Source organism: Pseudorca crassidens, chromosome 11 (assembly GCF_039906515.1).
Source record: "Pseudorca crassidens isolate mPseCra1 chromosome 11, mPseCra1.hap1, whole genome shotgun sequence".
NCBI lineage: Eukaryota > Metazoa > Chordata > Mammalia > Artiodactyla > Delphinidae > Pseudorca > Pseudorca crassidens.
Window position 1 is genome coordinate 39218886 of NC_090306.1, and position 27795 is coordinate 39246680.

A 27795-nucleotide genomic window follows, 5' to 3' on the forward strand; every position below is an offset into this window, starting at 1 on the left:
GCTCAGGGGCCTGAAGGGAGAAAAAACAATGGGAGTCCTTAATGTCAAGAATTTAGCGAAGAATACAAAAGCTTATGAAATTCTGGTAGAGCTGTGCTGTAGAATCCACAGCCACTAGCTACAAGATTCTGACAACTTTGTATGATAAAATAATGTAAAATATTTCATTAAGAATTTTATATTGATTACATTAGAAATGATAATAGTTTGGATATATGGGGTTGAATACAGAAAATTTAGCCCAAATAAAAATCACATGTGTGGCTTGCATCATATTTCTACTGGACAGCACAGCATTAGAGGGTAGGAAGTGATTTCTTTTGCTTGAGCAAATAAATGGTAACATTTATTCATTCACCCAATATTTATTAAGCACCTGCAGAGTTGCCTATACACAGACTTCTCACAAATCGAATTTAAAATAAAATCACTTTATAGGTATTTTAAAATCAAATAGGAAACTATCTCAGTAAATTTTAGATCATAATTATCAGTATTATGGAATACACTTGTCAAATGAAAAGAACACACACACACACAAAGTGGAGGATCTTCAAATGCCCTCACAATTTTCAGATTTAGGGCTGATATTTCAAAGTTAGAGTTTACTTAGAAACCAGCTGATAAAAGTTTTCCACCTTCCTTGAAGTAAAATTTCTCTGATTTCCTTGGTGTTGCTAGATCTCACTCCAAGCCTTCCAATCCTTATATCTACCGTGGGACCTGCTCCACTCAAAACAGCATTGGTGAAGGGATGCTGACGGAGAAAAATCCATCTGGAAATATAGCTTCAGCAATTGTGTTAGTGTTCCTATGCCCCAGCTCCCTTAACTTTAAGATGGTAACCTACATCATGGGAGAGCTTATTTAAAGCCAAAAGAAGCAGCTAGAATACCTTATAATGGACGTGGACAAATCAGAGCTTTCACGTTCCAGAAACCAAATCTGTCACAGTTTTGCATCTTTATGTCTCTGCCTTGCTTATCCCAAATGTCTTCCAACTTAAGATGCACGAGGTATACAGCTGGATTTTTCAGATTCAACTTATCTTGGCAAAATTCTGAGGATTTTCCTTTCGCCAACACTTAATCATATGAATGCTCACAGTTTATTGCCAGCAGAGTAAATCACTTATCTTAATTTTCTAAATAACCTATACATACTAAATCATCCCCACAAACCATGTACAGGAGGCATCTGAAGAAGAAAATTAAGGATCAAATGTAAATGAACCCTAAAGCAGAAACTTTATATGTAGACAGTTTCCTTTAGACAGAATATGGCTTGAAATATAACATTATGGTCAAGGAATATAAAATCATAGTTTATAAAAGGTAAATGTGAAAAGTGTTATGAAACATATTTAGTTTTTCAATTAGTAGGTCAAGAAGTAGACTTAAAATGAATCACGTTTGCTTCAGAAGCATACGTCAAGAGCACATGTATAAAACATTCCCCTTAAAATTATTTAAAAGATTCCTCCCAAAGGAATTAAGATCAATATCAACCTCATCTCCATCCAACACCTAATTTTTATTAGGTAAATTTGGTTCTGATTTTAATTGGACTGATATTTATCACGAGTCAAAAGCAAGAGTGAGAACAGGCCGAGTCTAATTTTATCTAATACATTTTCTTCAAAACAGCAAACAAGGAGTTGATTTGTGTTTGGAAAATGTAAGACAACTTCATAAAACTTTAATATGACAAAAGAGTGTTTTTATTTATTGGGAAAATTATTTTACAACCACTAATTTACATGATTGCAAAAACAATGAGAATTTCTATACATTTGAGCTATAATTATCATCTTAATTTTTCTCTTTGCCTTAGAATTTTAAAGGTATTACAAGGGTGAGATTTTTAAAGGAACATTTACTGTGTTCATGTAACGGAAAGAAATTTGAAACACACATGAAGAGCTTCCTTACCTGGCACTCATAGAGAACACATACGCCAGAAGAGGAGTAGACCGTATTTCTTTCTCCTTCAAAATAGGTTCGTCCATGAAATTGGCATATAGCTTTGGAGTAAAAAAACATATCTATTTTTTAAATGTTTCATTAAGAAAAATAGCTTACAGGTGTTCAGATTATTTTGCCACAATATTTCACATGTCCTTGTGACTTTTCAAGGTGTTTGAGTAACTGTAAACCTAAATTCAACCCAATATAAGGCACGTGTAGGCTCAAGTTATTTTCATGCCCATTAAGTTCAGAGAGTAAAATAAGGTACAAAAAGGATAAGGGGCAATGGCAAGTCAGAATTAAACTCTGAAAAAGGAGTGCTGATAAGCAGACTCAAAGCTAATTACTTGCCTGTTAGATGATGTCCCACTTCAGGGCACATTAAGCAGGTGCTCAAAGAGCTACAAATCAGGGGCAACACAAATATGAGAAAAGTTCATTTTTATATACCATTACAGAATTTTTTTTTTTTTTTTTTTTGCGGTACGCGGGCCTCTCACTGTTGTGGCCTCTTCCGTTGTGGAACACAGGCTCCGGACGCGCAGGCTCAGCGGCCATGGCTCACGGGCCCAGCTGCTCCGCGGCATGTGGGATCGTCCCGGACCGGGGCACGAACCCGTGTCCCCTGCATCGGCAGGCGGACTCTCAACCACTGTGCCACCAGGGAAGCCCCATTACAGAATTTTAAAACAGAAAATTAGAAAGAAACTATTTTAATTCCAGTACATACATGTAAATGTTATGTTTTATGGGTTAGTATCATTTTATTTGTAAGTACATGTGGGTTAAGGCACCCTACTTAAGATGTTGAAAGGTCTTAATCTGGGCCTGCCTTGCTTCCATCACAATTAAATAAAATTTTAAGATAGAACTTCAGACTCTGGTGAAAACATTTTTAATGAGTGAAGATGCATACAAAGTATCAAAGAATTTTTTTGAGACTTTCAAAATATTTACAATTCACAGCAAACATTTAGCCAATGGAAACTGCTTGCTTGTTTTGAAATGAATGTTTCACACTACCTATGTTGACTCATCACCTAAACAGAGACAGATTTACCCTGAAGCTAATTAAGCTTAACTTTCAGTATCCTTCTTGGGCTTAGCCCTCCATTCTAAGACTCTGAACCAACTTTTGTTTTCACAGATTTGCACTGTTTTCCTTTCAAAGGACACTCAATATCGTAGATGCTTTGGAGCTCCATAACATCTAGATCAACCCAAGCTAATCACTTCAAAAGACCAGAGGAAGCAGTCATCTGATAGGAAGAAAACTCAAGCAGTTTGTTAGCCCTATTTACTAAATCCAATTTTTAATTTTAACTACATGGATTTTACAAAAGGGGTGTGTATATTTCCTTTTAATTCCATTGTGTGCGTTAGAATAAAGTCCCTCTTCAGAATTTATACATCCCATTATCTTTAAAAGTATCACATTGCCTAAAAAAATTTATAACAAAGAAATTAGACATACTTCTACTAAATATTGAGTATATATATGGTTGTAGAAATATTCATATTTAAGCCAACTTTCATCTTTGCCCAAAAGTTAACTGATTATTTAAAAGCTGCACATTTAAATAATGGAAAGCGTGCACATTTTAAAAATGCCATCCTTCAGCTGATCTCCCTACTCAGCTTTTATTAACAAATTTCACTACATAATATATATTACTGGAAAATTGATTTTAAAGTTTTGGAGGTTGTTGGAAGTGAATACAACTTACTTGCATAAATTATATTACTTAAAAGCTGGCTGAAGCTTGCTCACTCATGAATATTCAAAATGAAAATAGGGAGTTGTCAGTTGCATACTATCTATCATATATGAATTACAATAGCATGTGCATTTACTTAATGAACGTGATTGATTGTAAAATGTCTATATCCAACGTGTAATTTTTAAGATTGTGCTTTGTTTTTTCTTATGAGATTCAATAACCTCAAAGTACCAAGATCTGGCTTATGGCATGTTCAATTATACTTAAGTACCACATTTTATAAGATAAGGAGAATAAATAAAACCTTCTTCTATTCAGCACCTGCCAGTCAAAGGTTCCTAAGCCTATTATATTATACAACTCGGTAACTGCAGTCTATTCAGGCCCAAGGGTACGCTGAAGAAAAAAATATGATGTTCCAAGTCTTTCTTAGAGCAGAGGGAAAAGGAAACACTGTAAAACCACAAAGGTAAATTCTTCTTATACAAAGTCTTATGATAATTTAATACTCATGCAGAGCAGATGGACCTTCTGCTCTAAACTCTTAATTCAAAAGACTCAAATAGGCAACTTGTGAGACAATAGGGCACCAAATGGAGCTTGGCAGAGCGAGAAGCACAAAACGAATGAGATCACAATTGCTTCATTTCCTTTCAAGCAATCAGCACAAACAGGGTGAATTTGGCTTAGAAAGAACCCAAAGTGAGTGATTTTTGTCTCGTTTCTTTTTTGGTCAGTTGCTGTGATTCTCCATAATTCTGAGGTTTACTCTAAATACCTAGTAATGCCATCAGGGTATGCCTTCCCTAGGTTCTTTAGGGGAAAAATGTTAAGAAACTCAGAAATATATACATACATATATACATCTATAGGTATATATTCCTAATCATTCCTAAAAAATACTACAAGGAATCTTGAAAATCCATAAGGATGGCTCTGGGACGTAGGAGTAGACTGCAGGAGTAAAAGTCGTATTAATCTGTTGATACATTTAACAAATACGTACTGAGCTCCTGCTAACATGCCAGGTAGTCTGCTAGGTGCTAGGATTCAAAGATGAAAGAGACATGTTTCTACCCCTCACTACTGAGTTGGGAAGACAGACTCATACACAACTAACTATAATAAAAGCCAAGCTCAAGTGCTATAACTGAGAAATTCATAAGTGACAGGTAAACACAGGAGACCAAGTGGTAAACTGGGGGTGGGGGCGGGGGCACTGGATCAAAGGTGAGGAAACAAGGGCTGGAGAAGGACCCAGACTGGCAATAGCGACAAGTCATCATCACCCCAGGGATAAGGAACAGGGAGAGGAAATGGTTTTATTGGAGCCCACAGTGAGCCAGAGTTATGAAGGAGAGGCAGCCCAGTGGGAGTCGAAATCATGAGAGACACAGGTACCACCAGAAACCCAGCCTGGTGCAGGGAAGGAGCAGGGGAGAAACACCACCAACTCTCTCTCCTCTGGCCTTCCTATTTCCTGCCAGTGCATCCTATTGGCAAACCCTACCCAAAGCCAGCTGGCAAGGAGACCAGGGTGATACAGTCTGCAGAAGTCCAGCTCCTGGGGTACAGAGTAGGACAGAGAAAGACAGCTGGGGTGTGTGGGGTGTCCAGGAGAAAGAATAACCAACCCCCAGCACTGGTAGCTATCACAGTAATTCAATTTAGACAATGAAGAGAAATAGTTTACAAGGATAGGTTGCTTACAAGAGCATGAGAGAGTGGAACACAGTAAAAATAAATTTTAAAGAGGGAAAATTGAGACATTTAAAAAATACAGCTCTATTTAAAAAAAAAAAAAAAAACCCAGATAGCTTATCAAAATGAGATCCATAAGCAAGGAGAAGGCAAAATGAAGGAACTGGACAGATCAAGTGTTAAAACAGAGGAGAGGAAACAGATTAGGTGCTGCCTTGATTTTAACCAAGGCTAGCCCCTGTAGGTATCAGGGACAAAGCCTCAGGGATAACAATGATCACTGTGGCTGCCACACTGACTGCAAGAAAGTCTCTAGAATCCCCTAACTGAACTGCACCTCCCTGCTTACCCTTCCCCAGCACAGTATAAGAAATCACTTCCTCAACAAAACAACAAAGGAATAATCACTTTGCTGTATTGATTTCTTCTTCAATTCAATTGCATTAACATGTTCATAGACAGAGGCTTCATTTCTTTCCTAGTTTTGGGGTGTGTGTGTGTGTGTGTGTGTGTGTGTGTGTGCGCGCGCGCTGGTGTGTGCATATATAGCAATAAGTTTCTTGTGACATAACTCTGGATTCCTATGTCCAAATCATTTACCAGCTTAAAGCAGAATTATGCCAACTAGGCTGCATTTTCAAAGATCTATGCTAAGTGGTTTACTGAGTATATTACATGTACATATTCGAAGGTAATGAAGCCTCTACGGGGAAGGGTATTAATTCATTGATACAGTCTTATCCCCTTGCAGACTAAGAAGCTAAGCCCCCATGCAGTCAGACTAACCCATAGCACTACTGCTACTCTTAAATTATTAATATTAACCAATGTCAAAGGCATATTCACTATGACTCTCATACACACACACACACACACACACACACACAACACCATACACACACACCAGGGGGTACCGTTCACATCGTGTGAATTATGTCACTCAGAGCTGTCCAATGAACAGTCTATTAAGCCATAGGGAGAGAAATTAACTAGAACTTGGGGAAATTCAATAGGATGCTGTAACAATTGGTATACATGTTTTACCAAGGTTATATTAAATATCACTAATCACATAGTTAATAGCACCATAATTATGAGAAAATCTGAAAAAGCAATTAATCTGAATTATTTTCACTGAATCTCTCCTCGGTTTTAACAATTAACAAGAAATAAGAAGACAGGAAATGCAACAGATGCAAATTTGAGACTCCTCAGTTGTAAAAATGTGAAAAGGAATTTATAGAACAGATTGAGAAATGGATAAGTGAAAGAAGCCAGTAAAACTCTAAAAGCTATAAGTTACACATTAAAATCATGATTCATTGGTCATTAATGCAAAGATAGAAAATGCAGATCCCTCTAATGAGATCTAAATCAACTTCTGCAAACCTTTGTAGAAAGAATTATCCAAACCTATCTAACAATATTTTAGAATATAAAAGCAAATAGACATACATTTCACTTATAAACATTTCCTCAGTGACTATATATTTAGATTCTTTTTATTACTGGATTGAAAATACATGAGTCTACACTAAATTTCCCTATTGGTATCAACACAGAGGGCAGACAGCAGAGCAAGAAGAACTACAATCCTGCAGCCTGTGGAACAAAAACCACATTCACAGAAAGATAGACGAAAGACGAAAAGGCAGAGAGCTATGTACCAGATGAAGGAATAAAATAAAACCTCAGAAAAACAACTAAATAAAGTGGAGATAGGCAACCTTCCAGAAAAAGAATTCAGAATAATGATAGTGGAGATGATCCAGGACCTCAGAAAAAGAATGGAGACAAAAATCCAAAAGATGCAAGAAATGTTTAACAAAGACCTAGAAGAATTAAAGAACAAACGAACAGAGATGAACAACACAATAACTGAAATGAAAACTAAACTAGAAGGAAGCAATAGCAGAATAACAGAGGCAGAAGAATGGATAAGTGACCTGGAAGACAGAATGGTGGAATTCACTGCTGTGGAACAGAATTAAAAAAAAAAGAATGAAAAGAAAAGAACACAGCCTAAGAGACCTCTGGGACAACATTAAATGCAACAACATTCGCATTATAGGGGTCCCAGAGGGAGAAGAGACAGAGAAAGGACCAGAGAAAATATTTGAAGAGATTATAGTGGCAAACTTCCCTAAAATAGGAAAGGAAATAGCCACTCAAGTCCAGGAAGTGCAGAGAGTCCCATGCAGGATAAACCGAAGGAGAAACATGCCAAGACACATAGTAATCAAATTGGCAAAAATTAAAGACAAAGAAAAATTATTGAAAGCAGCAAGGGAAAAATGACAATAACATACAAGGGAACTCCCATAAGGTTAACAGCTGATCTCTCAGCAGAAACTCTACAAGCCAAAAGAGAGTGGCATGATATATTTCAAGTGATGAAAGGGAAGAACCTACAACCAAGATTACTATACCTGGCAAGGATCTCATTCAGATTCGATAGAGAAATCAAAAGCTTTACAGATAAGCAAAAACTAAGAGAATTCCGCACCAACAAACCAGCTCTACAACAAATGCTAAAGGAACTTCTCTAAGTCTGAAACACAACAGAAGAAAAGGACCTACAAAAACAAACCCAAAACAATTAAGAAAATGGTAATAGGAACATGCATATCGATAATTACCCTAAATGTGAATGTGTTAAATGCGCCAACCAAAAGACACAGGCTTCCTGAATGGATACAAAAAACAAGACCCATATATATGCTGTCTACAAGACCCTACCTCAGACCTAGAGACACATTCAAACTGAAAGTGAGGGGATGGAAAAAGATATTCCATGCAAATGGAAATCAAAACAAAGCTGGAGTAGCAATTCTCATATCAGAAAAAATAGACTTTAAAATAAAGAATGTTACAAGAGACAAGGAAGGACACTACATAATGATCAAGGGATCCATCCAAGAAGAATATAAAACAATTATAAATATATATGCACCCAACATAGGAGCACCTCAATACATAAGGCAACTGCTAACAGCTATAAAAGACGAAATGGACAGTAACACAATAATAGTGGGGGACTTTAATACCTCACTTAAACCAATGGACAGATCATCCAATATGAAAATTAATAAGGAAACACAAGCTTTAAATGACACAATAGACCAGACATATTTAATTGATATTTATAGGACATTCCATCCAAAAACAGCAGATTACACTTTCTTCTCAAGTGCACATGGAACATTCTCCAGGATAGATCACATCTTGGGTCACAAATCAAGCCTCTGTAAATTTAAGAAAATTGAAATCGTATCAATCATCTTTGCTGATCACAACAATATGAGATTAGAAATGAATTAAAGACAAATAAATGTAAAAAACACAAATACATAGAGGCTAAACACTACATTACTAAATAACCAAGAGATCACTGAAGAAATCAAAGAGGAAAACAAAAAATACCTAGACACAAATGACAATGAAAACACGACGATCCATAACCTACAGGATGCAGCAAAAGCAGTTCTAAGAGGGAAGTTTATAGCTATACAAGCCTACCTCAAAAAACAACAAAAATCTCAAATAAACAGTCTAACTATACACCTAAAGGAACCAGAGAAAGAAGAACAAACAAAACCCAAAGTTAGCAGAAGGAAAGAAATCATAAAGATCAGAGCAGAAATAAATGAAATAGAAACAAAGAAAACAATACCAAAGAATAATAAAACTAAAAGCTGGTTCTTTGAGAAGATAAACAAAATTGGTAAACCATTAGTCAGACTCATCAAGAAAAAGAGGGAGAGGACTCAAATCAAGAAAATAAGCAATGAAAAAGGAGAAGTTACAACAGACACCACAGAAATACAAAGCATTCTAAGAGAGTACTACAAACAACTCTATGCCAATAAAATGGACAACCTGGAAGAAATGGACAAATTCTTAGAAAGGTATAACCTTCCAAGCCTGAACCAGGAAGAAATAGAAAATATGAACAGACCAATCACAAGTAATGAAATTGAAACTGTGATTAAAAATCTTCCAACAAACAAAAGTCCAGGACCAGATGGCTTCACAGGTGAATTCTATCAAACATTTAGAGAAGAGCTAACACCCATCTTTCTCAAACTCTTCCAAAAAACTGTGGAGGAAGGAACACTCCCAAACCCATTCTATGAGGCCACCATCACCCTGATACCAAAACCAGACAAAGATACTACAAAAAAAGAAAATTACAGACCAATATCACTGATGACTATAGATGCAAAAATCCTCAACAAAATACTAGCAAACAGAATCCAACAACACATTAAAAGGATCATGCACCATGATCAAGTGGGATTTATCCCAGGGATGCAAGGATTCTTCAATTTATGCAAATTAATCAATGTGATTCACCATATTAACAAATTGAAGAAGAAAAACCATATGATCATCTCAATAGATGCAGAAAAAACTTTTGACAAAATTCAACACCCATTTATGATAAAAACTCTCCAGAAAATGGGCATAGAGGGAACCTACATCAACATGATAAAGGCCATGTATGACAAACCCGCAGCAAACATCATTCTCATTGGTGAAAAACTGAAAGCATTTCCTCGAAGATCAGGAACAATACAAGTATGTCCATTCTCACCACTATTAATCAACATAGTTTTGGAAGTCCGTGCCACGGCAATCAGAGAAGAACAAGAAATAAAAGGAACACATTATTGGAAAAGAAGAGGTAAAACTGTCACTGTTTGCAGATGACATGATACTATACATAGAGAATCCTAAAGATGCCACCAGAAAACTACCAGAGCTAATCAATGAACTTGGTGAAGTTGCAGGATACAAAATTAATGCACAGAAATCTCTTGCATTCCTATACACTAATGATGAAAAATCTGAAAGAGAAATTAAGAAAACACTCCCATTTACCATTGCAACAAAAAGAATAAAATACCTAGGAATAAACCTACCTAGGGAGGCAAAAAACCCGTATGCAGAAACTATAAGACACTGATGTAAGAAATTAAAGAAGATACAAACAGATGGAGAGATATATCATGTTCTTAGATTGGAAGAATCAATATTGTGAAAATGACTCTACTACCCAAAGCAATCTACAAATTCATTGCAATCCCTATCAAATTACCAATGGCATTTTTTACAGAACTAGAACAAAAAATCTTAAATTTTGTATGGATTCACAAAAGACCCCGAATAGTCAAAGCAGTCATGAGGGATAAAAACGGAGCTGGAGGAATCAGACTCTCTGACTTCAGACTATACTATAAAGCTACAGTAATCAAGACAATATGGTACTGGCACAGAAACAGAAACACAGATCAATGGAACAAGATAGAAAGCCCAGAGTTAAACCTGCACACCTATGGTCAACTAATCTATGACAAAGGAGGCAAGGATATACAATGGAGAAAAGACAGTCTCTTCAATACATGGTGCTGGGAAAACTGGACTCTACATGTAAAAGAATGAAATTAGAACACTCCCTAACACCATACACAAAAATAAACTCAAAATGGATTAGAGACCTAAATGTAAGACCAGACACTATAAAACTCTTAGAGGAAAACATAGGAAGAACACTCTTTGACATAAATCACAGCAAGATCTTCTTTGATCCACCTCCTAGAGTAATGGAAATAAAAACAAAGATAAACAAATGGGACCTAATGAAACTTCAAAGCTTTAGCACAGCAAAGGAAACCATAAACAAGATGAAAAGACAACCCTCAGAATGGGAGAAAATATTTGCAAACGAATCAATGGACAAAGGATTAATCTCCAAAATATATAAACAGCTCATGCAGCTCAATATTAAAAAAACAAACAACCCAATCAGAAAATGAGCATAAGACCTAAATAGACATTTCTCCAAGAAGACATACAGATGGCCAAGAAGCACATGAAAAGCTGCTCAACATCATTAATAATTAGAGAAATGCAAATCAAAACTACAATGAGAAAAAAAAAAAAAAAAAAACTACAATGAGGTATCACCTCACACCAGTTAGAATGGGCATCATCAGAAAATCTACAAACAACAAATGCTGGAGAGGGTGTGGAGAAAATGGAACCCTCTTGCACTGTTGGTGGGAATGCAAACTGATACAGCCACTATGGAGCACAGTATGGAGGTTCCTTAAGAAACTAAAAATAGAATTACCATATGATCTGGCAATCCCACTACTGGGTATATATGCCAACCATAACTGAAACAGACACATGCACCCCAATGTTCACTGCAGCACTATTTACAATAGCCAGGTCATGGAAGCAACGTAAATGCTCATTGACAGACGGATGGATAAAGAAGATACAGTACATATATACAATGGAATATTACTCAGCCATAGAAAGGAATGAAATTGGGTCATTTGTAGAGATGTGGATGGACCTAGAGACTGTCATACAGAGTGAAGTATGTCAGAAAGAGAAAAACAAATATTGTATATTAACGCATATATGTGGAACCTATAAAAATGTTACAGATGAACTGGTTTGCAGAGCAGAAATAGAGACACAGATGTAGAGAACAAACATATGGACACCAAGGGGGGAAAGCTGCGGGGGTGGGGGTGTGATGAATTTGGCGATTGACATGTATATACTGATGTGGATAAAACTGATGAGTAATAAGAACCTGCTGTATAAAAAAATTAATTTAATTTAATTTAAAAATTTAAAAAAGTTAAATGAAATAAATTCATTTTAAAATAATAATAATGCATTTTGGAAAAAAAAAGAAAAAAATAAATAAAAATGATACAACACAAAATTAAAGGTTATAGATACCAAGAAGAAAAACAGTATAATTCACTTAGTGAGAAATGGGATTTATAATTTCTTTAAAATTCTCTTTGAAAACACCAGTTATCAGTGATCTTTAAATTGTTTAAGCTGTCTGTTAAGGGCAGAGTTGTATAAAGTAGTGGCTTTTACATGATGTTCTTTCTAATCTTGATTTCCACTGGGAGGGCTCTTAAAAACCCCATGTACAATGGCAATTATTTCATTTTGAGTCAACATGATACTTATTTGTTAGTTATATACAAATCAAAACTGTTGGATGAGGGGCTTCCTGGTGGCGCAGTGGTTGACAGTCCGCCTGCCAATGCAGGGGCCACGGGTTCGTGCCCCGGTCCGGGAAGATCCCACGTGCCGCGGAGCGGCTGGGCCCGTGAGCCATGGCCGCTGAGCCTGTGCTCCTCAACGGGAGAGGCCACGTCAGTGAGAGGCCCGCGTACCGCAAAAAAAAAGGAAACTGTTGGAGGAGAAAATATCTCATTAACTGTAATTATGTATATTTTTATTATAGCTTTTAAAAAAGAATGCACAATAAATGTATTCATGAAACAGGCTAAGATTCTGTGGAGTCAAACAAAAAAATCTGAAAGTGTTTCAATATTCTTAAAAGACTCCAATCAGTCATGCTGCATTTATCCAGCCCACAATCTTGTTTGAAATCTGGACTCACTTGGAGTCAATTCTTAACAATATGGTTGTAATAAAAGTTTTGAGCACTAAGTGCTATAAATTAATTTTCCCTCTTTCTACAATGCTTAAATTTCTATTAGAGCACTGAACCCATTTTTCCTTTCCTCTAGTTAGTTGTACATTTTTTTTATCTTTCCTACATGAGATGGGGGCAGTGTCTTAATTTGTCTTTGGATCTTGTACTCAGCACCCAGCACTGGCCATTAATAAATTTTAAAGGTTTGTTGAATTTTTTTTTGTAAGTTCTCTTCTAGCTTCCTATTTGATGAAAAGCCTGAAAACAAGAAAATTGGCCTCTCTGATCTTCATGTGTCCCTTTATATTTGGCCCTATCCTTTGATTTTGTCTCTTATAATAAAGGCCCTATAAATTGGGTCTCACAGAAATATTTTGCCTTTTCTGTTAAATGGCAGCTTATTCTCCACTGAAGTAGAACTGGAGCACTTGAAATGGGAGCAGATCTATCAGTTACTGAAAAATAGCTGGCTACTGTCAAAGCAGTATGAATAATACAAGACAACACATACAACGGAAGTCTGCTTGGACAATTTGATGACAAAACCTTCTCCTTTCTCTACATAAAGCCAGTTTTTATGAATCAATGCTGTTTAAATGATCAAAATTTCAGTGTTTAAATAATTCACAAATTCATTAATTATACATGATTGCCTCCTTTAACTAAATCTCATTAATTGTTTGGGAATTTAGTTGTTTGCAAAACTAATATCAGAGTTTAGGAAATGAGAGCATGAGAGCAGATGCACAAACCTCCTTTCTCATCCTATATATATCATGTCCTTGCACTTCTAAAGGACCAAAGAGTGCTTCTCCTAGGGGGCCTTAATTTAGGTCAGTAGCCTATTCTTCCAAAACGAGAACAGGCCCTGAAACACCATAAATCTAGCAGTAGTGAGGGGTTAGGAGGCAAAGGAGGATAAAAATAACTTCCAGAATACAACAAAAGCATAAATTCTAACACCCTATCCAGATCAGCCTTTGGTTAGAAGGGTAGATACTGGGAAACAAGAATTGGATATTTAGAAGATCATAGCAAGAAGGCCAAGTCTATAGATTGAAGGAGGAGTTCAGTACTTTTGCCCCTAATTTGATTCTACCTATTTAAATTGTAACTAAGATAGATCCTGAAATTCTTTTCATTTAGCTACCTTTCTACCACTGGCCCCTATTCTTGATCCTACCTCACATACCACAGGATGGATTCTTTTAAAAAGACAATGTAATCAATTCATTTAGTCCCCTGGGGATAAGAAAAATAAATTTAATGAGTGAAGGTAAAGATTTGGAGGAAAACATAATATTCATGTCAATACATGAACACATTTAAAGTGACAACATGAACATACATGAGGTGACAGCTTTTACAAAGATAACATAATATATAATATAATATGGAAACTGCCACACACTGCTAGTTCAAAGCCAGAACTAGAACTCCTCTGAAAAACAGACTTCTGTGTACATTTTCTTACCACTAAGAATCCAGTGACCTCAGTCAAAATTTAAATGCCTAATCTCTAGTTTAACTTTGAGGAGTGTATTTCCAAAATGACTGGCACCTTTTAGACATATGCTGTTTCATTATTATATTGACAAAGATACTGAATGTTTTGTGAATTGTAAAGCATGATCCTTTTCATTATAAACCACACACTAGTGCTCAACTAAGAGATTACAAGTAAAGACCCTGAAAGAGTGATTGTGCAATTTTAAAATAGCATCTGTGTACAGGCAAAACAAAGAACGTATGGTAGGGGGTGGGGCCTGGGGAAGGTAGCTGTCTTAGGAGGACATATTTTAAATGTAGTTGTCTGAGTGGTATATTAATAACGCCTTCTATTATGCAAAGCGTATGAGCCAAGGGAAGGGAAGAAGCCAAAGGTTAAGGGGAGCCAGCTCCGTGTAGAATAAGACATGCAGACGGACAGCACACTGAGGAGGGAGGAGAGAGCAGAGGAAGCAACGGAGGACAAAAAAATTATAAAGCATAAATTGAGATGGAGCAGGAGAAAGGAAAGCAGAAAGCAACGAAAGTTTAAACAAAAGGAAACTTGCAACAAGAGTGGCAACACCTGGTGGAAATAAGAAGCATTTATGATAACCTCCTGTCCACCAGGCACTGTCCTAGGAAGGCGCCTTCCTGCCTTCAAGGAGCATTCAGTCTAGTGTGGGAAACAGAGAAGCACACGTACGAGGAAATCCACACAACTCAGAGGAAGAAAAACGTCTTACGAGAGTGAACTGGAAATGATTTCCAGCAGAGGGTCATTTGAAAATGACCACTGAAGGAGAATCGCTTTAATGTGATTTAAATCAGAGACAGAGTACTCATGATACAGTCAGAGACCAGAATAGAATAATAATCATAAGACTTCGGATCCAGATCCTAAAGAACATCTCATCAGGATACCTTTATAAGCTGGAATTCATTTATGATCAGTTGATTTTATAACCAATTTATATACTCCCAATCTACTGGGCCAACAGTTCTCAACTGTGGATGCATATTAAAATCACTTGAAGAACATTTAAAACTCTATGCCCAGCTGCATAATAATAAGAATCTCAGAGGGTAGGACTTGGGCTTCTTTATTTTTTAACACTGCCCACGTATACAGCTAAGCTTGAAAACTATATTTCTATGCAGAGGAAAAAGAACTAGGAAAAGAGAACATTAGAATTAACATTTAAATAAGGACAGTCACATAGATATTCAGTAGAAGACTCTTTATTCTATGTTATCTGGACAGGTATTTGGTCCATAGTTTGAAAAAAACCAGTTAAAGTGAGAAATCATAGACAACAGTAAATATGTACCCGAAACATTTTAATTAAAAACACATCCTCACACATTCAACGTTTTGAAGTAGAACACTTTTCTTCAGTATGGATTCTCTGACTGTGCTTCATCGTAATCTTGATTATATAAATAAAATGTAAAATGTGTTGCTCATAATTTCTAAGTTTTTGTTTGTTTGTTTTAAGGGAAACAAGATAGACACTCATGAAGCAATCTATAGAGAGATCATTCTTATCCTATGCTTTCTTTCACGTTTTACAACTGTCTTACTGACACCTAGTTCAAGAGGATATTTTTTAGCAGTATGAGTTTATCATCTTTTCCCAAAGCACTCAACTTTTATTAAAGTTTCATTGGCTTGCATATTATGTTATGAATATGTATTTATAGCATTTCAATAGTATTTCTTTTCACATTCATATTTCATTGGCTTGCATATTATGTTATGAATATGCATTTATAGCATTTCAATAGTATTAGAATTACAGTACAAATACAGTTGCCATAAACAGGTTTGGGAACAAACATCTACCTCTTGGTTAGCATGCAAATCTAACTTACGTTGTCATGGCAGCGTAAGTGTACAGGTTTAGCCTCAAGTTCAGCTGATACTTTTTTTTTAACAGCGCCAATGGAATCACAGAGGAGTGTTTCTCTGATCACTTGGAGATCTTATTTAAATGAAGATCCTCGTTAGGTAGATCTGGAATGGGGCCTGAGATTCTGCATGTCTCACCAGCTCCCCAGTGATACTGATGCTGCCGGTCCAGTGATCATATTTTGGGTAACAAAGCTGTAGACCATTGATTATTAACCCAGCTTGCACATAAGAATCACCCAGGGAGTTTGTTGAAACTACCAATTTGTGGCACCCAGACCAATTAAATCAGAATCTCCGGGGGAGGGGCCTGGGCATGAGTAGTTTGTAACAGCATTCAGGTGATTCCAGTGTATGGCCCGTGCTGAGAATCACCTGTGTAGATTAATCCATCTAGTCAATTCAGTGATCTTTTAATATACATCTCCATCCTGGATAATATCAGAGAGTAACTGATAGGATGTTACTAAAAGAATTTGGCCAAAATTATTTTAGTCTTATGCTATAGTTAAGGATAACATCATAAACCTAAAGTTCTATTTCCAGTGGCATCTTAACTTCTAAATCATTTTCTTATGTTTATAACTATAAAAAAGTAATAGGAGTAACGGAAGTGGAAGACAAGGGAGAGGGTGAAGGAGAGGGAGGGGACGCCAGGGAGAGACAGAGAAAGAGAGAGAATTCATACACCCTGTAAGACTAAAGATTAAGCCTCATTAAATACAGCTGTACTTGTATTTTGGGACAAAATATTTGTTAAAATACATCACTTTTTCTTATTTTCAGGCAATTTTCCCCCTTAGGGAGCCAATTAAGCAAAATTTTCTACAGCTATGCTAAATGAAACATTGAGGTTAAAATGTTAAACACATTAAGTCTGGAAATTAAGAATTAAATTACCCCCAAATTTAACACTTCTCATAATAATACATCAAAATGTGATCACATTCCCCCAAAGCCTCTGGAATTAAGAAGTGAAAGGGCTTCCTACAATTTTTTATGCCTTTGAAGATACTATCACATGTATTGCTGCATTTCCCCTCACCTCCATTTATTAAGAAGAAAATTATGGAAACGTTCATTCTCATCCTCTCGATAAATACTTCTTGAATAGCCACTATACACCACACACTGTGCTCAGCACTGGGGACACAGACGTGAACAGAAAGAATGAACTTTGCCCTCATAGAATCTGCAATATAGAGGAGGATTCAAAGACAACTAACCAGGCAGATATGCAATAACTGAAGGTTAACACTAAGTAAAGAAAACAAACAAGAATCAGGCACTGAATAACTAGGAGGGTATTTTAGATTTGATCAGGGAATACTACTTTGGATTTATCAGGGAATACCTCTCTGAGGAGATGAAATTTTAGCTGAGACTGAAGGCTGAGAGGACCTAATGTGGGAAAAACGACAGGAAAAATATTCCAGGCAGAAGGGGAAATTAGCTTGGCTTATTTGAGAAACAATGAGTTCCAGCACAGAATTTTTTACTTACCTATTGTTACTGATTTCTAGCTTATTTGCATGTGGTCAGATAGTATACCCTATATAATTTAATTCTTTGAAATTTGTTGAGATGAGCTTCATCATCCAGTACATAATCAATATTTGTGAATGTTCCATAGGTGCTTAAAGGAACACATAAAGTGCACTTTGGGAGAGTAATGGTCTATATAGGTCCTTTAGGTGTGGACTGTTAATCACATTCAAGTGCGCTGTATTCTTAGTGATTTTTTTGTGTGCTTGTATTCTGTCAATTCCTGCAACTTCATTCTGACTGTGAATTCATCTATTGCTCCATGTAGTTCTGTCAATTTTGTTTCATATATATTGAGGCTATATTATTAGGTGTATACAAATTTAAATTGCTATGTCTTATGTATGGAATCTAAAAAAAAAAATGGTTATGAAGAACCTAGGGGCAGGACAGGAATAAAGATGCAGACATAGAGAATGGACTTGAGGATACGGGGAGGGGGAAGGGTAAGCTGGGACGAAGTGAGGGAGTAGCATGGACTTATATATACTACCAAATGTAAAATAGATAGCTAGTGGGAAGCAGCCACATAGCACAGGGAGATCAGCTCAGTGCTTGTGACCACCTAAAGGGGTGGGATAGGGAGGGTGGGAGGGAGATGCAAGAGGGAGGAGATATGGGGATATATGTATATGTATAGATTATTCACTCTTTTATAAAGCAGAAACTAACACACCATTGTAAATCAATTATACTCCAATAAAGATGTTCAAAAAATTTTAATTAAAAAAATTGTTATGTCTTCCCTGTGATTTGAAATGTTATCATTATCAAGTAACTGGTAATACCTTTTGCCTTAATGTCTACATTGTCTGATATTAATTGGGAGAAACTAGCTTTCTTTTCCATGGGCTTTTTACTATTCTTTCACTTTTAAATTTTCTGTATCCTTATGTTTTAGATGTGCATCTTTTAAACAGTAGAGTTGGATTTCATTAATTCAGTTTCAAAATATTTATTTTTTAAATGGGATCATTTACATTTAATGTAAATTAAATTTTAAATCTACTACATTTAAAATCTACTATCTTGTGTTTTTTCCCTCTGCCTATGCTGTTTCTTTTTCTCCCTGTTTTATAACTTATTTTCTATTGTTTTTTTTCAATCTATTTTCCCTTACACTCAATAACACATTTTAACACATTTTACTCCCTGCTATATTATAATGTTATTGTTGTATTTTAAAATTAATTCTATATATTCTTAAATAAGATCTTGTGAGAATGATGATAATTGTCTTATTCTATCAATATTCATTTAGGTTTACTCACATGAACTTCATTTTTTCAGCTTTTTATATTTCTGAAACATTTTTACTTCATCTATGAAATTATTCTTATTAAAAACAGAATTCCAGTCAGGAACTCTTTTCCTTCTGTATATTGAAGATACCATTTCACTCCCTTTTGGCTTCACCTGTTGTTATTGAGAAGTCAGTGGACACAATTTGGAAGGAGAATAAAGTAGAGGACTGACTCTACCCAACTTCACTACTTACTATTAAGCTACAGTAATCAAGAGAATGTGATACCGGCAGAAAGAATAGACAAATAGATCAATGGAACAGAATAGAGAGCCCAGAAATAGACTCCCCATAAATCTAGTCACCTGATCTTTGAAAAAGAAGCAAAGGAAATGCAATGAATCAAAGGCAGTCTCTTCAACAAATTCTGCTGGAACAACTGGACGTGCAAAAAAATAAATCTCGATCCATCACAAAAATTAATTCAAAATGGATCATAGAACTAAACGTAAAACACAAAACTATAAAACTCCTAGAAAATAACAGAGGAGAAAACCTAGATGACCTTGGGTATGGTGATGCCTTTTTAGATACAACACCAAAGGCAAGGTTCATGAAAGAAATGATTGATAGCTAGACTTCATTAAAATTTAAAACTTCTGCTCTGCAAAAGACAATGTCAAGAGAATCAGAAGATAAGCCACGGATTGGGAGAAAATATTTGCAAAAGATACATCTTTTTTTATTTATTTATTGTTTTGCGGTACGTGGGCCTCTCACTGTTGTGGCCTCTCCCGTTGCAGAGCATAGGCTCCAGACACGCAGGCTCAGCGGCCATGGCTCACGGGCCTAGCCACTCCGCAGCATGTGGGATCCTCCCGGACCGGGGCACGAACCCGTGTCCCCCGCATAGGCAGGCGGACTCTCCACCACTGTGTCACCAGGGAAGCCCAAAAGATACATCTTGATAAAGGACTGTTACCCAAAATATACAAAGAACTATTAAAACTTAACAACAAGAAAACAATCCGATTTAAAAATGGACCAAAGACCCTAACAGACACTTTGCCAAAGAAGATTCTCAGGTGTCAAATAAACATCTGAAAAGATGCTCCACATCATATGTCATGAGGGAAATTCAAATTAAAACAATGAGATACCACTACACACCTATTAGAATGGCCAAGATCCAGAGCACTGATAATACCAAATGCTGGAGAGGATGTAGAACAACAGGAACTCTCATATATTGCTGATGGGAATGAAAAATGTTACAGCCACTTTGGAAGACAGTGCAGCAGTTTCTTATAAAACTAAACAAACTCTTCCTATGGGATCCAGTAACTGCTCTCCTTGATATTTATCCAAAGTAGTTGAAAACTAATGTCTACACAAAAACCTGCACACAGATGAATGCTGCAGCTTTATTCAAAACGTCCAAAACTTGGAAACAACCAAGATGTCCTTCCATAAGTGAACGGATAAATTGTGGTATAACCAGACAATGAAATATTATTGTGCTAAATTGAAATGAGCTGTAAAACTATGAAAAGACATAGAAGAACCTTAAATGCCTATTACTAAGTGAAAGGAGCCATCTGAAAGGCTACATACTGTATGATTCCAAATATATGACATTCTGGAAAAAACAAAACTAAGGAGACAATAAAAAGATCAGTGGTTGCCATCAGCTTGGGGAAGAGGGATGAATAGGCAGAGCACAGAAGATTTTTAGGGCAGTGAAAATACTCTGTATGATATCATAATAACAGATATATGTCATTAAACATTTATCCAAACCCATAGAATGTATAAGCCAAGAGTAAACCCTAAGATAAATTATGGACTTTGGGTGATTATGATGTTCAGTTGGTTCATTCTTGGTAACAAATGTACCATTCTGGTGAGAGATGTTGATAATAGGGGAAGCTATGCGGGGTGACAGGAAGCTATATGTGGGTGACATATAGGAAGCTATATGTGGGGTGACAGAGTATATGAGAAATCTCTGTATCTTCCTCTCAATTTGGTTGTGAACATAAAATTCCTCTAAAAACTGTCTCTAAAAAAGTCAGTGTGATCAGTCTATTCATTACTGCTTTGAAAGTAATATTGTTATTGACTCCTTTTTAGAATTTTTCTTTGTCTTCAATTTTCTGAAGTTTTACCATATTGTGTCTAGATGAGGATTTACATTTATTTATCTTTTATGGGATTCACTGGGGTATTTGAATCTGTAGATTGGTGTCTTTTATCAATTCCAGAAAATCCTCAGCCATTTCCCCTCCCTTCTTTTGGGACTCAGAGGAAACGTATATTAAACATTCTCTTGCATCTTCCCTGTCTTCTTCCTTCTCTTTAGTATATTCCATTTTTAAAAAAAATCTTTGTTCTGACCTCTGGATAATTTCTTATGACCTATTTTTTAGTTCTTTAATTCTCTATGTATCTCTGTCTACTCTGCTATTAAGTCCATCTGTTGAGGTTGTACTTTTTCCCAGTTATTGTATTTTTCATTTCTAGAGTTTGTTTCTTTTTTTCAAATTAGTTGTTTTCCTGTTCCCCGAAAATAAATCCAGACTTACCTTGTTATTTCTTTAAACACATGAGCATGCTTGTATTACATTAAATGTTGGTTAATTCTAATCTGACCTCTCTGCAGTCTGTTTCTGTTGTTTCTGCCAGTTCTCATTCTCAGTGTTTTGTTTCCTTAGGTGTCTAGTAGTACTTGAAAAAAATATGTCTAAGTATAACTTGAAGTCTAAGATGAAGGCAGATTGCTCCAGAAAGGAGGTTCATTTTCTTTCACCAAGTGCATTATAAACGACTTTAAACTAAATCCAAGGCCTGAGGCCCCCTGAACAACTAAGATGACTGCAACTCAGGCTTCATGTGCGGAAGGTGCAGTCTTTAGGATGCCAGCTTCTTGTGATGAGGGTATCCTGTGTACTCCCACCTTATACGTCTATTGGGTTTTTATTTCTGTCCCCTCTCATAAGGCTATAGGGAGGAAAGCTCAAAATAAATAAATATCAAGATTAGAATTTCTTTGGTCAAAATAGCTTGTAGTGGTCCTGAGGGTTGACTCAGTGTTGACAAACTATGGCCCACAGGTCAAATACATATGCCATTCATTTTTTTTTCCAGTATCGTCATTTTTCATTATTTTTTAAATTGAAGTATAGTTGATATACAACATTACATAAGTTATAGGTGTAAAATATTGTACAGCCTGGGAGCTAATACTAGTTTTCACATCTTTAAATGGCTGGGGGAAAAAAAAGAAGAATATTTTATGACGTGAAAATTATATGAAATTCAAGTTTCAATGTCAATAAGCATGGTTGTACTGGAATATAGCCATGCTGGTTCATTTACATGTTGTTTATATGTAGAGACAGAGTTTAGTAGCTGCAAAAGAGAACATGTGACCTGCAAAACAGAAATACTTACTGTCTGGTCCTTTACAGAAAACAATTTTCCATCCTCTATTCCACCCAAATTGTTATTCTAGGCCAAAAATGGTAATCCAATTGCCTTTGCTAATGATAAGGTGAGTTATGAGATGTGACACAATTCTGGCCAATGAGAAATGGGGATACCTGTGAGGAGACTTCTGGGAAAGATTTTCTTGCTCTTAAGAATGTTATACAGATACAGACCAGCTGATGTTTCCTTTATTTCTCTGGATGCACTTGTCTGGATGTAATACCTGGAATTGATATAATCACCTTGCTATGATCTTGAAGATCAAGCCAATACACAAAGGAGGGCAGAAAAAAGAAGCAAAGAGAAACAGAGGTGAGACCGTGGCATACCTTTCCCTAAGTTGCCCTGTCTGTGAAGTGCTTTTTGCATGATACGATAAATTTTCTCTTTTATTTTTAGTCCACTTGCATCAGAGTTTTCTGTAACTTGCATTCAAAGACATACAAAGCTAAACCCAAAACTGTATGGCACGGTATTGGACTGTGAACAAGTGAAAAAAAGAAAACTTGCTACAGCATTTAGTATAGGAAAGGACATCTATACAGTTTAAAATGCAAGATAAAAAGCTAAGAAATAGAGCCTAGAATGGGGGATGGTGTGATGTTTAACAAAGGGGCAAAATGAGAAAAAAAAAGTGTGTGTATATATATATATAAATAGATAGAATATATAAATTCTAATGAATGTGAACTAAATATTCTTTAGTTTGAGACTTGGTTTCTTCTGTACCAGTTAACCAGTTGACATGCAGGTAACCTCTGTGCAGTATCAAGGAAAGGTCTAAAATTCACATATGCCCATTTTTCAGCATGTGGTCTTTGAATTTCAGATAGAAGTAAGATATAGTACAACACAGCATACTAGGAGGGCAGCATGTGTCATGGCAATAGCATATAGACAAGAGATAAAAACTCTGACCCAGGACCAATATGGACAATCAATGTGGTCACATAGTAATAAAAATGATAGTAGCAATAATAGCTAACACTTTTTGGAGCATGTTATATACCAGGTAATGTTTCAAAGTTCTCTCTCTCACTGTATACATATATATAATATTATATTATAATATATATATATTATGTATATGCATATGTGTGTGTGTATATATATATATATATATGTATCTCAACTCTAACTCTACCAGTAAATCCACTTGAATAACCAAAGTCACTCACATGGTAATTAGCAATGTTAAGATTTGAAACCAGGTGGTCTTGCTCCAAAGTCCAGGCTTTTAATCACTATGTTACACCGTCCTTTGTCTGACTCTCAATTTTCTCATCTATAAAATGAGGATTCTTCATCAGAGCAGCAACATACTCTATAAAATGTGGGCTGAGCAAATTAACCAGCACTTAGTGACAGCAGAAGATTAGAAGTCACAAAAGCGTTTTTCAGAAATTTCAAACTGATGGACACATTTGTCAATATTGTCATCTTAGAATACAAATAACATTAACATTCATACAGGCTAACAGATAATATGTAAATAAAAGTGTCCCTTTATACTTCTTTGTGTCTTAAATGTAGTCAACAACAACAAAAAACCCCAGCTGTTTCACAGTACATACGCTTTCATAAATCATTGGTAAGAGTATTATTTGCTCTATCCCTTAATCTCTATAGACAAGGAATCACTCCTTAGGGCTTCCCTGGTGGCGCAGTGGTTGGGAGTCCGCCTGCCGATGCAGGGGACATGGGTTCATGCCCGGTCCGGGGGGGATCCCACGTGCCACGGAGCGGCTGGGTCCGTGAGCCATGGCCGCTGAGCCTGCGCGTCCGGAGCCTGTGCTCCGCGGCGGGAGAGGCCACAGCAGAGAGAGGCCCGCGTACCGCAAAAAAAAAAAAAAAAAAAAAAAGAATCACTCCTTATTTTGCATTTCCTCATCCTATGTTTTATAGAAATAATTAAATCTTACCAAGTGTATTCAACAGACTTTTTCTCTTCTTTAATACTTAAAATACTAAATATTACTCATGCCAAGGAACCAAACGTAAATACATCAGTATTGTTATTATTATCCTCACTACACCTATAATGTGGCTTGAAAGGGATCATATAATAGACTGAACATTGACAAATAGTTTCCATGGCACTGTAATTAAATAGAGCATACTTCGTTTACTGAATAGGATTGGAAACATCCAGCAGCTTTGGCTTACACAAACCAAATTCTTCAAATTTGGACCATGTGAAAGCAATGAAAAGGTCTATCCATTTAGCGAATTAAAACAGTCAGAATTTAAGATCAGCTTTCCAAATTAAGTATTCAAGCAATAAAATCAAATGCCAAAGAGGGAATATTAAAGACTACCAAAGAGAGAGGAAGAGACCAAAAAGAAAACAAAAACAAAAAAAAAAAACAATTAAAGTTAATATTTCTCCACTTTATAGGATTTGTATTATGGTAAATTTGCACACACATAAATAATTTAGAGACTGTGAGAGGCAAAATGGTTCTGACAGAAGCAGAGGTCTCAGCATTAGCTTAATATCACTCATGCCACATCAACCTTGCATGACGAAACCAGTCCTCTAAACAAAAAAGACGACTCCAAAAGGACTGACTGATATTTTGCTAGCATTGACAAGGGTTTAAATCAAAGATTAACAGGTAATGAACCTCCTGAAGCTCCCTGTTACTTTAGTTCAGTCTCTCCCAACAGGTTTCGCTAAAGGCAAACTGCAAAAGAAATTTCCCTGGAGGATTCAGGATAGCAGGAGCTACTATAAGGGTGAGAAGATGAGTAATGCATTATAAGCTCTTTTAAAAAATTATTTATTACACATATTTAATATTTTTCAATGCTATCTCAATTTCCCTCTATATCTCCTTGCTCTTTTTTCTCAAGTATACTGACATATGGAGAAAAAAGAATATAAATTTTTGTCATCGTCCTACTATATTTCCTGATTCTATTTTAATATACTTTCGGCCACTTTTCTTTCCTTCTGGCTTTCCCCAGCTAGGACATATGTAGCCCACATCAAAAATTACTGCAGCGCTGAACATTTCCATCCCTTAGAGAAGAAACTATTTAGTCACCTCTTTAGAAAACAGAGTAAGAAGAATTTATGGCATCTGAGGATTATTGCATGTATTTCCAAGATGCCATTATGCTTAGCTAACGAGAGAGGTGACGGATGCCTCATAGGAATAGAAAAGGAGAGGGGAACAGCGAGGGCATTCTTAGAACAACTGCAGATTGTGGGTGGAGAAGAGGAGAGGTGATGCCATCATTCAGAATGTAGTTATGCAGAAAGGCAAATTGATGCCGGAGCCAAGAAACGGCCATAGCAGAAGAAGCACTATCTTGCACATTCTGTCACTTGGTGAGTATACATGGCACTGAAATGGCGGGACCGATTCTCAAGCAACAACATTATCACCACAAAAGGGGCACAGAAAGTATGTGAACCATGAAAACCAGCCTAGGAAACTGGAGAAAATTAGAAATTACAGAGGGGATTCCAAGTACATATATCCCCCTCTATGTAATGTGCATTGCAAGAAAAGACCTCTCCTCCACAGGGGGGTGGAACTAGAAAGGTGTCCTTTTTCAAAGGGAAAGAAAGTCACTCAAAGGAGATTATTTTTTTCCTTTTTTACATTTTTTCAAAAACAAAACAGAGTTAACAAGTGCATATTGCTAAACATCAACTGAAAAGGGGAGGTATGTTTCTTTACAGCCTTCAGAGCAGATGGTGTTCAGAGAAGCCCATAATTGCCTAGCAGAGCTAAATAGATAAGAAGGGAAATTTTATTAAAATTTTACGTTAGGATAAATTATTTTGAGGCTTTTATGAGAAGGTAGATATTTCCTAATACATTTATGCTAGAGGGTTCACTGACAGGAAACAAGAAGTTTTAGGGGGGTTATAAGCTTGCATTCTTTTATGTGACTATATTGTATAATGCAAGCAAAATCAAGCAACTCGAAAAATCCATTTACTCTATTAACAGTTCTGGATTACCAAGGCTAAACATCACTAATAGAAAATAGAGTAATCAGAAACCTGCATTACTAGAAAATTCACTGCATTCGGGTGAATATTACCCATGGAAAAGATAATATTTTTTTCTTTTCTCAGAGATATTCTTTTCTCAGGTGCCCCTCTCCCAGGTGCCACGATAACAGTCAAAGCAACATGGCTGACTAAAGCTTTCAGGCGAGCCTACTTCTTTCTATTATGTTTCTGTACATCCAGGCTTGGATAAATCACACACATCCAGAGAGCTAAGGCTAGATAACAAGCACTAAAATATTTTAAATGGAAAAATGAAGATTAACAGGTTATGAATGCAGTTACTCAGATGATTTAATTGGAATTCTGCATTTCTAAAAGTGATCCAATATCAAAAGAAAATTATAATAAGAGTAATTATAAAAGCAGAGTGGACAATATTTGAGTTATCTTTAAAATACTACTAACAGGAGGAAAAATAAAAATCATGACTTGGCAACAGCCTTTCACTCCTGAAGGTAGAGAACAGAAACAAGGCTCCCAAAAGGGCCTCGCAGAGCAGATTAAATGACCACAGAATTTCATAAAGAACTCATTGAATGCTTAAGAAGGCTTCTGTGTAGGTCAAAGAGGACCAGTCAGAAAATTGAGGTCATTAAGGCATGAGCGACAGGGAAATAGAAAATAAAATACAATTACAAAGTAAGTGAAAAGGAGAAGGAAGGAATAGCAAAGGTATTATTACTGTTTTGGTTTCAGATGAATCATTTTTTCTTAAATACATTCAAAGACAAACATATTTTTTTTCCATTCAAGTATATTTTATTCTTTATATTCTATTTTAGATAGCGATCCTAATGGTCTCAAGGGGGTGGCTCAGGTGCTGGGAACAGCTGAGCCTCTGAGATAACTATATCTCACATATATCTCATTGCAAATGTGAAGCACGTTTTATCTTCCTTTTAAAAATAATCATTAAAATTAACTATTAGCTACACATATTTAATTTTAATTTTGTTTTCAAGAAACAAATCTGTGAAAGGTAAAACCAGAAGCTATTGGTAAGATTCAATACCTACTTCTATGGCCAAGACTTCATTTCATATTTTTCCTACATTTACTTTTGACTCCCTGATTCCAAAGCTACATACATTAATAAAAACATTATTACTTCAACTTTTAAGCAAGCCTTCCTTAATTTGCTGAAATTTATGGGCAAAATAATGAGGTCATCAAAATTTTCAATATGTGAACTTGTAATTTTACTATAAAACTA

General features: G+C 36.1%; 1 protein-coding gene across 2 annotated transcripts in view; it reads right to left on the reverse strand.

The window, feature by feature from the left end:
• NELL2 (neural EGFL like 2) overlaps positions 1-27795 on the reverse strand; it is a 377275-nt gene that overhangs the window by 232481 nt on the left and 116999 nt on the right. For both annotated transcript variants that reach the window (XM_067696278.1, XM_067696277.1), the window contains exon 11: positions 1932-2023. In XM_067696278.1, the coding sequence (XP_067552379.1) occupies positions 1932-2023 (92 nt within the window). The remainder of the gene's footprint in view (positions 1-1931; positions 2024-27795) is intronic.